At 54.3% G+C, this 14655-nt stretch overlaps 4 protein-coding genes across 4 annotated transcripts; 1 reads left to right on the top strand and 3 right to left on the bottom strand.

Annotated features, from left to right (window-relative positions):
- Positions 1–2688: 2688 nt before the first annotated feature.
- On the bottom strand, positions 2689–3347 carry BGZ61DRAFT_439224 (uncharacterized protein). Its single transcript, XM_046244339.1, has one exon. It carries the CDS (start codon positions 3159–3161, stop codon positions 2913–2915), a length of 249 nt encoding a protein of 82 aa, XP_046112701.1. The 5' UTR covers positions 3162–3347; the 3' UTR covers positions 2689–2912.
- Positions 3348–5072: 1725 nt separating this feature from the next.
- On the bottom strand, positions 5073–6615 carry BGZ61DRAFT_525960 (uncharacterized protein; the record flags this gene model as incomplete). Its single annotated transcript, XM_046252858.1, has 2 exons — positions 5073–6084; positions 6152–6615. 2 exons carry the CDS (start codon positions 6613–6615, stop codon positions 5073–5075), a joined length of 1476 nt encoding a protein of 491 aa, XP_046112700.1.
- A 2319-nt stretch (positions 6616–8934) lies between these two features.
- On the top strand, positions 8935–10949 carry BGZ61DRAFT_471294 (Golgin subfamily A member 7/ERF4 family-domain-containing protein; the record flags this gene model as incomplete). Its single annotated transcript, XM_046248192.1, has 3 exons — positions 8935–9396; positions 9429–10787; positions 10842–10949. 3 exons carry the CDS (start codon positions 8935–8937, stop codon positions 10947–10949), a joined length of 1929 nt encoding a protein of 642 aa, XP_046112699.1.
- A 684-nt stretch (positions 10950–11633) lies between these two features.
- On the bottom strand, positions 11634–14152 carry BGZ61DRAFT_439208 (phosphoribosylaminoimidazole-succinocarboxamide synthase). The gene is made up of 13 exons (XM_046244338.1): positions 13849–14152; positions 13692–13785; positions 13500–13633; positions 13186–13353; positions 13100–13133; positions 12961–13049; positions 12782–12841; positions 12621–12655; positions 12471–12512; positions 12392–12414; positions 12304–12323; positions 12205–12250; positions 11634–12112 (listed from the first exon to the last, which is right to left on the bottom strand). The coding sequence occupies exons 2-13, from the start codon at positions 13745–13747 to the stop codon at positions 11911–11913; spliced, it is 909 nt and encodes a 302-aa protein (XP_046112698.1). The 5' UTR covers positions 13748–13785; positions 13849–14152; the 3' UTR covers positions 11634–11910.
- Positions 14153–14655: the final 503 nt, after the last annotated feature.

Raw genomic sequence — 14655 nt, 5'->3', positions numbered from 1 at the left:
AGGACGCAGCCGAGAACGCAGTCGAGGGGACAAGGACAAGGGTGAGGAGGGGCAGAAAGGGAAGAAGAAGAGAGGGGACGAAAGACGAAAGACCAAGGACGAAAGGGTGTGGCATCTCATGGTAGGTAGGCGTGCAACCGTGGTTATTAATTTAGCTTTCAACGAGATCTGGTGGTGCAGCAAAGCGGTGGTGGCCACTGCAGCACTCTGGAGCTGGACGATGGGCCAGCAACCCAACCCAACCCACTGACGAGGCCGATGGAGACGCGGAGACGACTAGGAGACTGGGAGCACCCCTGGCAGCCGCGGATGAGTGGCGACGACACATGGCGTGGGCTGGCGTGGGTGTTGAGCTGGTTCTGCTGCTAATCTCCCACCAGGCCTCCTATGACAGTGTGGTGTCGTGGGTGTCGTGGGTGTCGTGATGTGAGATGGAGAGTGAACGACTTAGACGCGGGCCGGCCGGAGCGACAAGGTACCCATGTCCCCTCCTGCGAAACCCACTTGGACCTGCTCAGTGGCCAGTGCGGCGCATGCCACGCGGTACGTACCTGCCCTCCGCTTTCAGGTGCTGTGGGGAGAGAGGGCAGGAGATCCCAACGCGCTTGCCACGCCCGCACACCCTTCCTCATCCCACCCACCGAATCATCCAATGGCAGCGCTCATGTACCTGTTCAGGGTACTTGTAGGTACTTTCCTTCCCGTTGCTGGACCTGGAAGCTTGGCTTACATGCATCCAATCGCAACGAGGACTCCGACGAGATGCCGCAATTGGCCCATCTGGCCCACGGGCTAGCTCAGCCGGTAGGTCGCCAGGCTGAGGCCGCAAAGCCAGTAAGTGTCACATTGTCCTTTTCTTGGGCGAGCCGAACCAGAGCTGAGACGGCATAGACGGCCATGGCTTTTCGCTGCCACTTGAGGCGCTTCTAAATTTGCAGGCTACAGGGGACTGTTGGCTGGGCGGCTGATGGGAGGGCAGGGGGCGGTACAGGGAGCGGCAGAGGGCCCGGCCAGAGAGCAGCCAGCGAGCCCGAAGTTGGAGGAGGAGGCTGAGAGCATGCAAATGCAAATCCTGCACGCTTCACACACCCCCCTGTGAATTCCTGTGAGGCCGTCTGATCGTCTCCTTGTGAATGGTCCCCCCCTGTCCTGTATGAATGCTTGTCCGAATTGTCAAGGTATTGCGACAGAGGCCACGGCCGGAATTGGCTCGCTGGCAAGGTTACTCTGCCAGTGGAGATGGCCAACCATCTGGGAGCCCACAAGCTGATTGATGATCCCAGCAGGAGGCGGAGGCGCTGTGAGCAGCCTCTGCGAGCCACCTGTGCTGCTGTGGGTGAGAAGCCACCTGCATGGTTCTATCAGCATACCGGCTGAGCCGCTGGCAGCCAATGCACGACCGCTGCAGGGCGACTGCGGGCTGCGATGCGCCCAACCGGTGTGATGGACACACGTAGCCAGCGAAGCACTCGCCGGCATCACAGTGGCAGCGGGCAAACAATGGGCAGGCAAAGCGGTCACCAGAATATGCAGGTCTCCGCAGCGCCACGGGCCTCATTGATAGGCCAATTGGTCTGAAGAGAGACAGAGAAAAAAGCACTCCGAGCTCGAGTTTGCTTTCCCCGGCATCAGCTGCGCCTCGACCGCCTTCACGTAGGAGCTGAGCTGCACGACCTACGCAGGAATACCTCGTCACACGCCAGGCCACCTAGTACAGCAAGCCAAGTAGGTCATGTATGTGTAAGCCAAGGCGGATTGTTGTTTTTTGTCATGTTTTTGTTTATTCCCAAAGTCAAACAGCAGAATTCCAGCGGATAGACACACGTCCAACCAGGCGGCGTCCCATCTCGTCGCCTCATCATTTCATCTCTGTCCGGCAGGTTCTGCAAACGACCAGTGGGGTTGGTTCTATCGTAGGGCTCCCAATCGGTGACGGTCACGGCGCAAATCCCAGCACTGTCTCAACTACGAAAGCATCCGTGTCATTACCTACTCAAGACTGACGTATCTAATTTTTCTCTGAAGCGCTGGCGCTTGCGCTCGAGATTTACGGATTCACGCCAGGGCCCATGAGCAACTCGTGGGTTCTCTAGGTCCAAGCTCGCCGCCTTGTCGCTTCTAGGCTTTGTCGTCGAAGCAGGGCAAGGACCAACCAACACTGATGATGCGATGCGCACCACCCCAGGGCCAAGCAATCAGCAGAACTGCCTTGATCCATGTTCTCTTCTCTTCTCTCCACCTCCTCATCTGCTCTCCTGTCTGGATGGAGAAACGAGCGAATGAATGAGAGGGTGGACGTGCATTGGCTCGGGGAATTCCCCATCTGCTCTGTATCCGTATTTTAATTTTCCCCTTCGTCCACTTCTGTCTGTCTCGTAGTGTCTCGATGCTAGTAATCCTGAACCTGGTTCTGTCTGGGCTGACCTGGGCTGATACGCCTGCCAACCCGGAGCGGCCTGGGCTGTTACCTCGATCCCCTGTGTGACTGTCCGCCTGCTCCCTCTTCCCTCTTCCCGTGGCCGCCATTGCCCAATTAATTGACAATCGTCTTTTGCTTTTTCCACTTGCTGACCTAGGCATTTCCTATTCCATGAACCCAACGCCCACATCGCTCGTCGATCTGCCATCACCCGTCCCATGCGGTTGCAACCACAGCATCAAAGACCGACATGGTACATGATCCAACCAGCCACCTATTCATATTGCTACCTTGGGGAGTACTCATTACCAACTTCGTACCTTGTACAATACGCACAGCGCATACAGACCACCAACCACCCCCGTAACGTCGGTTGTGCATGCGTCCAGTTGTCCTCAGGCGTGACAACTGCACTGCGTGATCGCCGCTTCTCCTGTCCTCACTCCGTACATGGTCCCAGTCCGGGAGCCTAGTCCTCCGGTCCCATCTTTTCTCATGTCTTGGAGCTTGGTCTTGGGACTCTCACCGTTTCTGGCTCGTCTCTGGCCATTTTGGTTAACACGGCCATGCGTGTCGGCATGGTATTTCCCGTAGCACTGCTTCCGGGGGCCGCAGAGGCCTCGCCCCGAATACCACTCCAACGCTTTATCGATCGTGCCATGCCAACCATGACCATATCCCGGGCGTGAAATGGTCTGAGTGGCAGGATTTTCAACTGAATTTTCTTCTGACGGGCGACCATCCAGCAACTAATGACCAGCAACCTTGATCATGGCCCAGCCAGCGCCAGTGCCTAGCGTCCGTCCACATCGGCGCGCCAACTCATTTAACAGCAGCCCCGCGCGCAAGCACATACGCAGTACGTACATGCATTCACACCGACCGAGCCGTCGCCGTTCGAGGCCGAGACCTGCATACAATTCTGCTTTGTCCGGTCTGACGGGCTTGCGGGCTTGCGGCAAGCTGGGGGCAGTACGTAGACTTGTAGCTCCACGGTTCACGTTGTGTCCAAGCCCCGCCGACTAAAGTGATACCACGCGCTACATGTCAAGTTACATGCAGCTTTTTTGCCCTTGGGACCTTGCACTACTCGGCCGCCAGCGCCACCTCACCGACGCGTTGAGATTAAGGATCCACCTATTTTAGTCCCGACGACGCGTTTTGTGCCATGGCCGGCGTCTTGGACAGTGCTAGACTGAACTTAACCCACATGCTCAATTAATTTACCGAATACCATCCCATCCCATCGTGACCCATACCATGCCACCCAACAACCTGTTTCCAATGTTTCCCTCGCCTATCTCGCCACGGGAAGATCATTAGCCCCCCAAAAAATACGCGCATCCCCCTGGTCAATTGTCTACTGTCTCGTCTCTCGTCACTCGTCACTCGTCGCTCGTGGGACCGCTCTCCTCTTCCGGACGTCTTTCAATGCGACGGACCAGCCCTGTCCAGCACCGCCACGGCGCATGAACTTGGTGTGTGTGGGCGATATCTGGTTCTGTCGCATCCTCAGCTCGACCATTTCTCGCATATGCCGAGACGGGGCTGGTGCTCGGCTTCGCTTCGACTAGAGCACACCACATCACACCATCTCATCAGATATCAGATGGCGGGAGATGGATCTTGACCTTTTCGGACCTTGGTGCGGTAATAGATCGCTTCGTCCACCACTGTGCTACTCGTTCCCCTAGCTGTCTTAGGTATTTGAGGCGAATCCCCCGAACCATATCAGGGTTACTTCAGCTTGGTGCTCGGTAATACGCACACGGAGAGGGAGTGCTTCCGTCACACCGTCGTCATCCGGCAGAGCATCCGTGGTTCAATGTTATGTGCCACACCCTCAGAGCCTCAGCGCCCTTGCTAGCATATTCATGGTCTTCGTAATGGTCTTCGTATTGCGAACCTTCGTCCTAAGCACGGATGGTGGCAATGGTAACCCCTCCGCCATCTGCTTACGATGACCTCGCCTACAAGGATGAGGCAATCGGGATCGGAATTTTGTCATTGTTGATCCTAGTGTGATAGACGACTACTCCTTCGTCGCGATGCACCAGAGGTTCAGTTACACCTCGATTTGGCAGCTCTGTTGTGATCCATCATACCCGTTCCGCACCATCCACACAGACCCAAGATCACAGACCGCCGGCCGGACGAATTCAATTATCCAACTAAACCCAGCTCATAGATTTGAAACATGAAGGCTGGCTTTTGGCCTCACTAGCGGCATGCTGTGCGGTTGGCTGAGTTGGCGTCAGAGAGGCGACGCTAAACTTGGCCTGAGACAGGGAGATCATTCATGCAAAACCGTCCGTGTTGTTGAGCCGTTCCGCTCCGATAGATTAGATCCGCGTTTCGGCCGGTGTCTTGATCCAGTGCTCCGGAACACAACAGAATGAAGATCATCACATTAAGCACGCAAGTAACCACAAAACAGAGGCTCGACGTGTCCTTGTAGTCCGAGCCCACAAACTAGAGAGAGTGGACGTCTCACAAAGAAAGACAATGATTAGAAGGGCGCCCAATGTATCGCCCCCAGTCTCCAAGCCAGACATCTCCTAGCCTCTATCATCAGGTCGTCCCATGGAGTTATAAAATACATTAAGTACAGTATGGATATCATCTAATCTCGGACAAAAGAAACTAGTCTCGACTATTTTTTCGATACTCTAGTCGGCACTCGATCCCCACTGTACCTGGGTTGCGTGCCAGCCTTCCCGCTCCGGCTGCTGCGTGAAATCTTCGCCGGGGATCCCTTCTTCTTGTTCTTTTTGGCCAGTGCCAAGAGTGTGTTGAGCGGCAGAAACAGGATCCGTAAGAGCGCCTTGAAAGGCAGGAGAACCACGGCGATGAGGGCCTCGATGGTCCATAGGAATATGTTTCGATGTGACGCGCTATTCTTTGCAACATTCGCGGCCAGTGCTATGGCGTCCTCAAGTCTTGCATCTACTCCGGCGAAACGTGACTCTGTTTGAAACTGCAACAGTGTTGCCTTTTTCTCGTAGCGACGCACAGCTCTGTTGAGAGCGTCGAGTTCAGGTTGGATGGCGTTCCGCACATCCCGGGCAATGGCACTCTCCTGCTTTGCTTTGACTGTGTCCGACTTTCCTGCCGACACAGCTGGATTCTCCTCGGTAGTGAGACGTGACTCAAGACATTCCAGCCGCAAGAGGACAGCTTCCAGCTGTTCTGCATTGTGTGTTGTCGAGAACCCGTTGTGGTTCCCCTGCACGACTCGCTGTAAGTGAAGGGTCCGTGACTGGACCAGCTTGATCATGTGCGAGAACACGCGCAGCTCCGATACCAGCAGGAATATAGTGAGGTTATAATTGGAAACAAGACCTTCGGATGGCCGGCTGAGCTGCGACCGGATCGCATGCAACATGTAGGCGCCGATGAGGGGGAGCATGAAGCACGAAGCCAGGGCCAGGATCTCGTAAAGGTAGAGCTCCGCCAATGCCGACTGTTGCTGCGCCGTGGGTCGCTTCCTTGTTGCCTTTCCTTCAGCCTCGGGCTGAGTCGCCTCCTCCTCGGGGACATGGTCAAGCGAGGAGTGACGCGCTGGCGCCAGGGTGGCAGACTCGGAGTCGCTATCGTCCTCGATGGCAGTGTCGGGGTTTGCTTCCTGCTGGATGCGCACTTCTTGTGCAGAATGGTACCAAGTCCTATAACGACATTGATAAGAAGCTATTTACCCCGTATATAGGTCGACGCATGTGGCATATAACTTACCATGGCTGTGTCACGGACCAGTGCAGGAAGACACCAGCTAAGCCCAGGAGCATAATATCTGTAACCACGGCGCTGCCATTCTTAAACAGTACGCCCGCGAGGGCAGGAAGAAGGGCAAATGCCAACGACAGCGATGCCAGCGAGGACGAGTCGCTCGTGGTCAGTTGGTCGCCAGCGCGGCCCATGGGCTGCGGATTCAGCAGGTCGCGAGCCTCGCTGAGGCTGTACTCGGAGAAGTTGGAGCTGCGGCGCGGAAATGCCTCACCCGTCGGCGACGAAGCTTCAGCGAAGGGGCTATGCAGTTGGATAGATGGACGTGAACGCCGTGCGTCATCGACGGCGGCCGACGCCGTGAATGCGCGCCGAAGGTTCCCCGGAAGCGGGGCGCTGATGGCGGAGCTGGCCGCGGAGACGGCGCCTTTGAGCCGGGCAGCTGCCGGGGTCAGGGTCGGGTTCTCGTCCATGATGGCTGCGACGATGGATCGATCTACGAAGCGCGCCGTGGGGGAGGGAGGGTAGGATGAGGAGGCGTGTTGCGATGTAGGGCGGCGACACAACCACAGGTCACGCGACGGGAGCGGGAGGCACGGGAACGGAGGTGTAGGCAGTGTGGAATGGGGAATGGCGGCCGGTGAGTCGCTACTAACTTACGGGCAGGTGATGATGATTGGCAGTGCAATGGACGACGTCACAGTTCGCTCGACTTAGCAGATTTGCTTGCATGTTGTAGTTTACTAGTTTACGAGGACGATTGACTATGCACGACGTGGGGTGTATTGTGTCGTCGAATTACAGCCATGTTCGCACCAAAGTACCAATCGACACCTGTCTTGTTTGGGGTCACTCGACACGGGATACTTCACTTAAGTTAAGGTACTCGTGTTCAATTTTGATTCCGAGTCTCACTCATTGTACCGCCCCGGCTAAATATGCTTGACTCTGGAATAAGCAAATACACTGACGTACCCAATCCACAGCTGTGCCCGGACATGAAAACACGGGGCTGATATAATGCCATGTAAGGCTTGACTGTGTCACATCCTCTCTCAAGCGTCATGATGGATACGAAAGAAGAAAAACCAATGTCGCATTATAGCCCCAAATCTAGACACCATTACGACACTGCTTTCGCAATTGGGCGTGCAACCATGAGGCTGTCGAGGAGGTGAGCACTAAGGGCAATCCTCTGTTGCATTGTCAACTCGAGGCGGCTGGTTGGGCTGATTGGGCTCCAATCACCCGTCGCCTTGGTCCTTCGCTGGGTTGCGGGTGCGGAAGCTTCAATCCCGAGAGACACTCTGGGGTTACAGTAGGGTAAGTTGACACAGAGGGCGTACTAGTGAGAATTACACTGGAATCCGCACTTTGTAGACGAGATTTGTCCGGGGGGTTCTCATGACGTCAATTCTCCCGGAAGATGGTTCAGCCCGGTCGATGGATTGAAAGGGGGAGGGAATACGACGGGATAACTCATCGTCCATCCGATGTCTGATCGCCCTTCATCCTCGTCTTACACTGCTTCACTCTTAGCTCGCAACCCCGGCATGTCAAACAGGGGGGCACCAGTCTAGACCCAAATACTGACAGGTGCCATTCTACAAAATTGAGTATCTGGCACTTTAATCCCCTGTCGAGCAGGGCTGTTGCTCTGCCGGAGAACAGGAGTAAGTTAGACCTGTCTATTTTAGGACAAGTGTTGCTATCATGAGTGCCAGAATTTCAGGTGTTCATCTCATGTCGCAAAGACAGGGGGAGGACAGAAGTCTAATAATTAGTTAGGCGGACGACATGACGGCCACTGCACGGAATTGCAGTCCTCTCGCATGGCAGACCCCTCGACGTCATCTACCGAGCATCTGTGTCTTATAATTAACATCATGCGAGACGACGCACAAACAAGGATGCCAACGATGACGAAGGCCACACCGCCCGCACGATCCCGGCGGTTCCAACGGCGCGGGCTGAGGAGTCGGGGAACCCGGGCCCACGGATGACCAAGATAGACGCACGCTGAAATGAGATGAGAGCATCGAAGTGTTAATCTGGAGATTCCCGGCTCGGCCATGTTAGCGGATCATGGGAACCCCGATGAAGCCGTCGCGTGTCACACAAGGATCGGGCTTGCGGCCGGGCTAGCCCGTTGACGATTTGTCCTTGTTACAGATGGACACCAGTGCGGCATAGTAAAGTAGAAAGGAGACGCGCCCCCAAGAAGAAAATTGGGAGGCTTTCGCATAAAGAGGTCCCATCTCGATGAGACGGTTTCCCGCAGCCGGTTATTAAAAAGGTTTCGCAAGCCCTCCGCGCTCTCGATCTCGTTTTCTGTTGCAACGAGGATCTTGAAAGGTCCCACAATCTTCACATTGAACCACCTCCAGGGACATAGCCTGGAATTTCAACGATTCCGCTGGCTTTCACGCCGCCGACCCTCGGCATCCAGCCCAGCCAACATTCTAAGCCGTGTTTGCCGCGCCGCCGCCCGAAGCCAGTCCAGAGAGGGACTGGCAACGCAAAGCCATCGGGTATAAGGAAAAAGAAACGATCCGGAAGAAATTGAAATTGAGGGGAAAGGGCCCATCGACGACAAACCTTCCACCCTCACGAACCCAGAATACGGCGGGTTCAATTCCAACCTGCAATTGCGAACGCCCTCCACACTCTCTGCGCATCCCAGTGACGTTGGCCAGGACCAGCAAACTGAACACTTCCCCAGTGGCCTCTCAGCGGTCCCAGCGGTCTTTCAACGGTCCCAGCGGTCTTCCAGCGGCCCTTAGCGGCCGAGAATGCTGGCCTTCAGGGCATCAGCATCCAGCAGCTGCCTCTCGTCCGCTAAACCCTTTGTGGACGGCCCCCTAGTTGCACGCGCTGGAGCAATCCCGCGCTGCCATTGGCCAGCCGGCGTCAACCACTTCCACCCCGGCGCCTCGTCCTGCTTTGCCTCCTTCACTTCGCCAACTCCTTTGCTCTTCAACGCCGACAGCAGATTCTGCCTTGTCGGTCCAGCAATCGACGACCACGACCCTTCCACCGGCGCCATCATCACCGTCTCCGATACCGCCGTCTCGTCCCTCATCCCTTCTCCGACGCTTCCTCCTGTTCCTCGTCGTGCAGCCGCCATACGTAGCCGTCGCATTTCTTCGTCGATCCAGCCGCCCACACAACCACCAACTGCCCTGCGCCAACGACAGCTCCCTACGTCGTGGATTAGCGCCCACTTACCGGGACACTCTCTCGCTCACGTTCACGTGAGATCAAGGACGCCGCCATACCTCACCAGCGCGGTCGTCTCGGCGGCCGTGCCGACAGCGTGTTTCCCACGGATCCTCTGCCATCCCGAGCGCCTCCCTCCCCATCCTTCCCGGCCTCCCTAGATGCGCCGGTCAAGCCTCACCTCTCCTCTCCGAAGCCCGCCTATCCCGGCGCCGACAAATCCCCGGCGAATCTAGCCGCCGTTGCCGCTGCCGCATTGAACCAACATCCCTCCGCCAGACACCCCGCTGGCCGTCATCAGGAGTCGTCCGCTTTCCCTCTCTCGCCCTTCCGACCCCGTGCAGCTGGTCCGGCTCTGCGCCGCGTCCGTCGACTCTCAGCTGCCCGTCTTTGGAATCCCACAAACTCGACCCCTCGTCCCCATACATCTCGCAAGCGACGACCCTCGACACCTCCTCCGCCGTCCGTCCCGCTCCAGCATCCCGTCTTTAGCGATTCCCATCACAAGACCGACCCCGTGGGAACCGGTGCTAGCGATTACCCTCTGCTTACCCTCCCTGAACAACGCCAGACTCGACATTCAGTATCAACCCGTGCCAGCTTGCAAGTGGACCGTCAAGGTGGTAGCGATCACCGCGTGAGCCTACCTGGGTCAGTTCGGGCTTCCTACGACGAAAAGCGAACTCGCAACCCCATTACATCTCCGACCGATTTTGAAGCTGGACCTAGCAGGCAACCGCACCAGGAGGGCGAATTCTTCGACGAAATTCCAGTCAAACTTGACAAGGGCAAAGGAAAGGCCATCATGACGACTCAAGAGCCGCCGAGGGAGTCCTTCTCCCATGATCTGGAGCGTGGGCCTGATGTGATGGATCCGCGCATTTCAAATGTGTCCGCCGGAGATGGCATTGGATCTGCCCTGTCTTCAACGGATTCTTCCATTATGGGCGAGGAGGTCGAACCAGACGCAGCTGGAGAATGGGGTCCTCAACATCCTTGCTACCCACACATGAACCCCCATGTACCCATGGAGTCGCCCGAGTATGTGAGCACTCGTATCATCCGGATTCGAAGAGATTGGCTGCTAGAGGGCGATCTGGCTCCTACATTTTCCAACCTATACCCCGAAATTCTGGACCCGGCCGGGTTGTCCGAGCTGGAGTTCCGTCGGGTCATCGAGAAGCTCAATGCCGAATTGATTCCTGCCTTTAACCCGTATAGCATGAGGAACATGGTTGATAGCATGCTCGGGCTCGTGACCGGTTGGCTGTGGGACGATTTCGGCTTGACAGGCATCAAATCGCGGTTGAGCAACCTCGAACGCTGGATCGAGAAGTGGAATGTGGAGATGGAGAAGGCAATTGGGTCTGAAGATGGAGCATTGGCACCCAAGCTCGTGTCCCTCCGACGAACAGGGTACATGACGGTAAGCACAATCACCTCTGAACTACTTGACAACAGACTAACAAATGGTTGCTAGCTGGACATTCAAATTCCCGACCCAGAAATTGCTCCTGCCCCAAGCACGACTGCTGGTGACTCGAGGGTTATCTTACCGTTGGAACCTATTCCCAGCCTCACTACATGATGCGTGATCCTCCTCTTTCCGATCGATTGGCCGACTCACTGTTGGCCAATATTTCTTCAATGGCAGTTCTGCCTTAATTCTTTCTTTTGATGATCACCGAGATGGCTTCTTCATGAACAACGCCTCTCTTAACGAGCTATCATTACCCTATCTGGCATCTCAAGTTCTGGTTTCAAGAACCTCCTTTCATCGTTTGATACCAACACCCATGGCACGGCGTTTTCGGGGTCTTTGTCCTATATGAGTGCGTTCCCCCTTACTACTAGAGGGTGAACAGAAGTTTGGGTGGCTAGATGTATGCGACTAGAAGAGGACGCGGCGGCGTTGGATATGCCGAGGAAGAGAAATATCCTTAATAGTACCTGAATGTAATTGCTCCTCACCACGCTTGCCCTATTACCGAATCTACTGATTTATGGATTTGAACATGTTGGTCTCTTCTACTCGAATAGTGTCGGCTTTTCCGTTCAGACCTTCAGACTTTCCCCCTCGTCTTTGGCTATTAAGCCCGAATGTGAAGATCGGGTTGCCCATTAAACAAGAACCTCATAACCCGGGCCGTCCCCTCTATTCATGGAAGCTACACAATTAATATGTGTGACAAAAAAACTGAGTGGCTCACTGTCGAGAACTGGACGCTTTGTTACTGCTGTCCGTCCTAGGCTAAATGAACGTAGGACATACTTCTGGATTCTCAGCTACGCGGGTCTAATATCTTCTACGACTAATATTTCGCCTCCATAGTTCTTGATAAATTTCATTGATAGGGGCTCATGTTTGAAACGACAAACGGATACGGACTCTGCGTCATCCCCTACAATCGCGTGCAACCTAGTTGTCAAGAGCTGCAAGAGATTGCTCAAGCGTCTTGCCTGTCAATCGCTGGAAAATATCGCCATAGAGCTGGCGGGTCTTCAGGACGATGTCGTCAGGCAGCTCAACCTGTAAAATAAAATCAGTATTATACAGCAAGTATCCAAGAATGCTTGGGCGTAGAGAGCTTCGTCTGAGGCTGTATGTAGAACATGCGAAAGTGACTTACACCTTGTTTGCCCTTCTTGCCAGTCTCCGTAAGCCAGTTTCTCAAATATTGCTTGTCGAACGACGGTTGGTCCTGGCCGACTTGCACCGGCGCGGGCCAGAAACGAGAGCTGTCAGGGGTCCTATTATTGACATCCAGTCGTTAGCTTTTCAAGAATCACGATTATTTGGAGTAGATGTAGGAGAAACATAGAGTGGACTGGAATAAACGCACAAAACCTCGTCGACCAAGATGACCTCATCGGTTTCCTCATCCAGTCCTAAACTCTTCATTAGCAAAATAAAAGCAAACCAATCGGACGTAGAAACCAACCAAATTCGAATTTGGTATCTCTATTTGGATATTAGTATTCTTTTTCTTATGGTTTGGGGCAACGAGTCGGGACGATGTAAGCACTTACGCGAGAACGATGCCCTTGTCCAGCTATACCACACGAGTCAGCTAGTATATTCAGTTTTGACCCCAGGAATGCCACTTACAGCGTACTCGTGAGCCGCCGAGTAAAGTCTCAAAGCCAATGACTATCATGTTCCGATTAGTATTTCCTAGCAAGTATCCCTGGAGGTTCCGGATCAAGATTTGCCCCCAAGAAACCCCCAGAAGAGCATTCAGGACTCGAAAGAACATACTTCGATCTTATCGGCATACTTGTCGCCAACGATGTCTGCCGCAATTGAATTAGTGTCTCTTAGAATTTGCACTGGACATTTCCATCTCGTAAATCAAGGACACCAAGGGTGCTCTTGACGAGCGATCTGAAGAGAAATTTTGACTTGGTAAGTATACTCACGTCGTGCTTGTTCGGGCGAGATGTTCTCGTCAGATTCGCCTGCTGGTGCCTTGGTAGAAGCTGTCATTCTGATGTCAGTAACTTCTTGTAGTGATAGTCTTGGGGATAACTGGAGTTATCTAGGTAGCCCAGTATTGTCCTAAAGGGCAGTTCCGACATAGAAAATGGCTAAAACTCACGGGTGTAGATTGGACCTCCTGGGAACTTCTGAGACCACTGCAGTCCGGCTGGTTGCGGCATGCCATGGACGGTGCCCGATTTCTTGTATCTGGAGAGGCGCGTGTCAGTGAGCACAGCATTGTAAGGATGGCTTCTTACTCTGCCCAGGCGCTTCCAGTAATGTAACCCCGGACTATAGTTTCCATCGTTAGTGCTGTCCCGTGGCGAGGATGCGGGAGAAATACCAATGGCCTCAACGGGGAACACCTTTAAGGATCGAATTTGCATGCATCGACCTCGGAGGGCGGCTCTCTCAGCGGGGGACACGATCTGAGGGGCCATTGGGGGGTTCAGGCTCAGGACGTGGTGCTTCAGATCGGGAACCTTTTCACTGAGAACCGAGAACCAGTGGGCTATATGGAGTCAGTATTTCTCGGAAGTGGGCATTCAAGTATTGTGCGAGGGTGTCTCGGGATTAAAATGATGGCTTCGGGCGGGGTCATGTTTGTATAGTTTTGGAGGTTTGGGGAGAATGAAAGCAGGAAATCCAAGGACCTACCCGAAATCTGGCATAGGATTGCACCCTTGTCAGGGATACCTGTGGATAGAATCACATCATAGGCAGAAATCCTGTCAGTTACTGCCATGAGCAGAGTAGAGTCGCTGATGGTATACAGCTCTCTCACTTTACCCCTACAAGCGGATGTCAGTAGCTATGACAAGAGGAGCCCGACAGCTAGAGGGAGCATACTTTGCAACCAAGGGCAAGGAGGCAATATCAATGGAGGTCACCGCGGGGGGAGACATTTTGGCCGTGATTTGAATCTTCTTCTGAATGTTGAGGCCTTGATTGAGTCACTACTGAAGTTCTACTAAACGGATGCGAACTGCTGCGAGGGAAAGCTTACACCTGTGCTTAGAGCGGTTGAACTGAGCGGCTGAACTGAGCTGGAATCTCCAATTGCTCAATTTGCTCAATTGCTGTCACTGCGTGTGCCCACGTGAAAGCGATGCGATGCGATGCGATGCGACTCAAATCGTGACTCGAATTCCAAGAGCGAAAAAAACTAAAAGCTGTCGGCCTCGAGCCGCGGGGTGTCATGTGATGATACCATTGGTGGCTGCCCCACTAGGTCGCGGGGCACAACTGTGACGTCGTTGTCTCTGTCCCGAGAGCTGTTGAAGAGGAAGCTATTGCGAAATAGCATCGCTCATCATGTCTGTAATGAATTATATCCTTAGAGCAGCGGCTGATCCTGGCATAAATTATGCAACATAGTTAATGCAGAGCATGTGGCTTCACCGCAAGTCTTGGCTCGCTAACACGTCGAGGCAAGGGTCCTCAAAGCGTACATGACCAAATCGGGCGTCAGATTCTTCGTGGTAAGTTAACTTAAGTGAAGTTATGTCAAAGGTCAATACACGACCTTAGGACCGCAAAAGCACCACTATGAGCCTCTCTTAAATCGCCAGGTTGGTTAATACTAACGACGGTTCACCGACAGAAAAATACTCAACACAATCTGGCTGATATGACATATCTCCAGTATGTCGTGCTAACGGTAATAGCACGGCCAACGATGCGTCGGCCATTTAAACACCCGACAGGCGAATGACACGCCCACATCCGGTCTGGGACCGGTCAAGTAGACTCCGATCGGCCCTGTCACCGATAATCTCCTCTCGTCTCGGCTTTCGCCTTTTGATCTTGCCTC

The sequence above is a fragment of the Ilyonectria robusta genome (genome assembly GCF_021365365.1).
Source record: "Ilyonectria robusta strain PMI_751 chromosome Unknown BGZ61scaffold_1, whole genome shotgun sequence".
Lineage (NCBI taxonomy): Eukaryota > Fungi > Ascomycota > Sordariomycetes > Hypocreales > Nectriaceae > Ilyonectria > Ilyonectria robusta.
Note: the sequence above shows the minus strand (reverse complement) of the source record. Positions and strands in the feature narration are given on the sequence as shown.

Excerpts from the sequence above, each read along its gene's own strand:
- BGZ61DRAFT_439208 (XM_046244338.1), bottom strand. The coding sequence starts at position 13,747 with ATGTCTCCCCCCGCGGTGACCTCCATTGATATTGCCTCCTTGCCCTTG. Across the intron at positions 13,134-13,185 it reads GTTCCCCGTTGAGGCCATTG|TCCGGGGTTACATTACTGGA; the intron begins GTATTTCTCCCG and ends TGGAAACTATAG. Across the intron at positions 12,513-12,620 it reads AGTATGCCGATAAGATCGAA|TCATTGGCTTTGAGACTTTA; the intron begins GTATGTTCTTTC and ends GGAACATGATAG.
- BGZ61DRAFT_439224 (XM_046244339.1), bottom strand. The coding sequence starts at position 3,161 with ATGGTCGCCCGTCAGAAGAAAATTCAGTTGAAAATCCTGCCACTCAGA.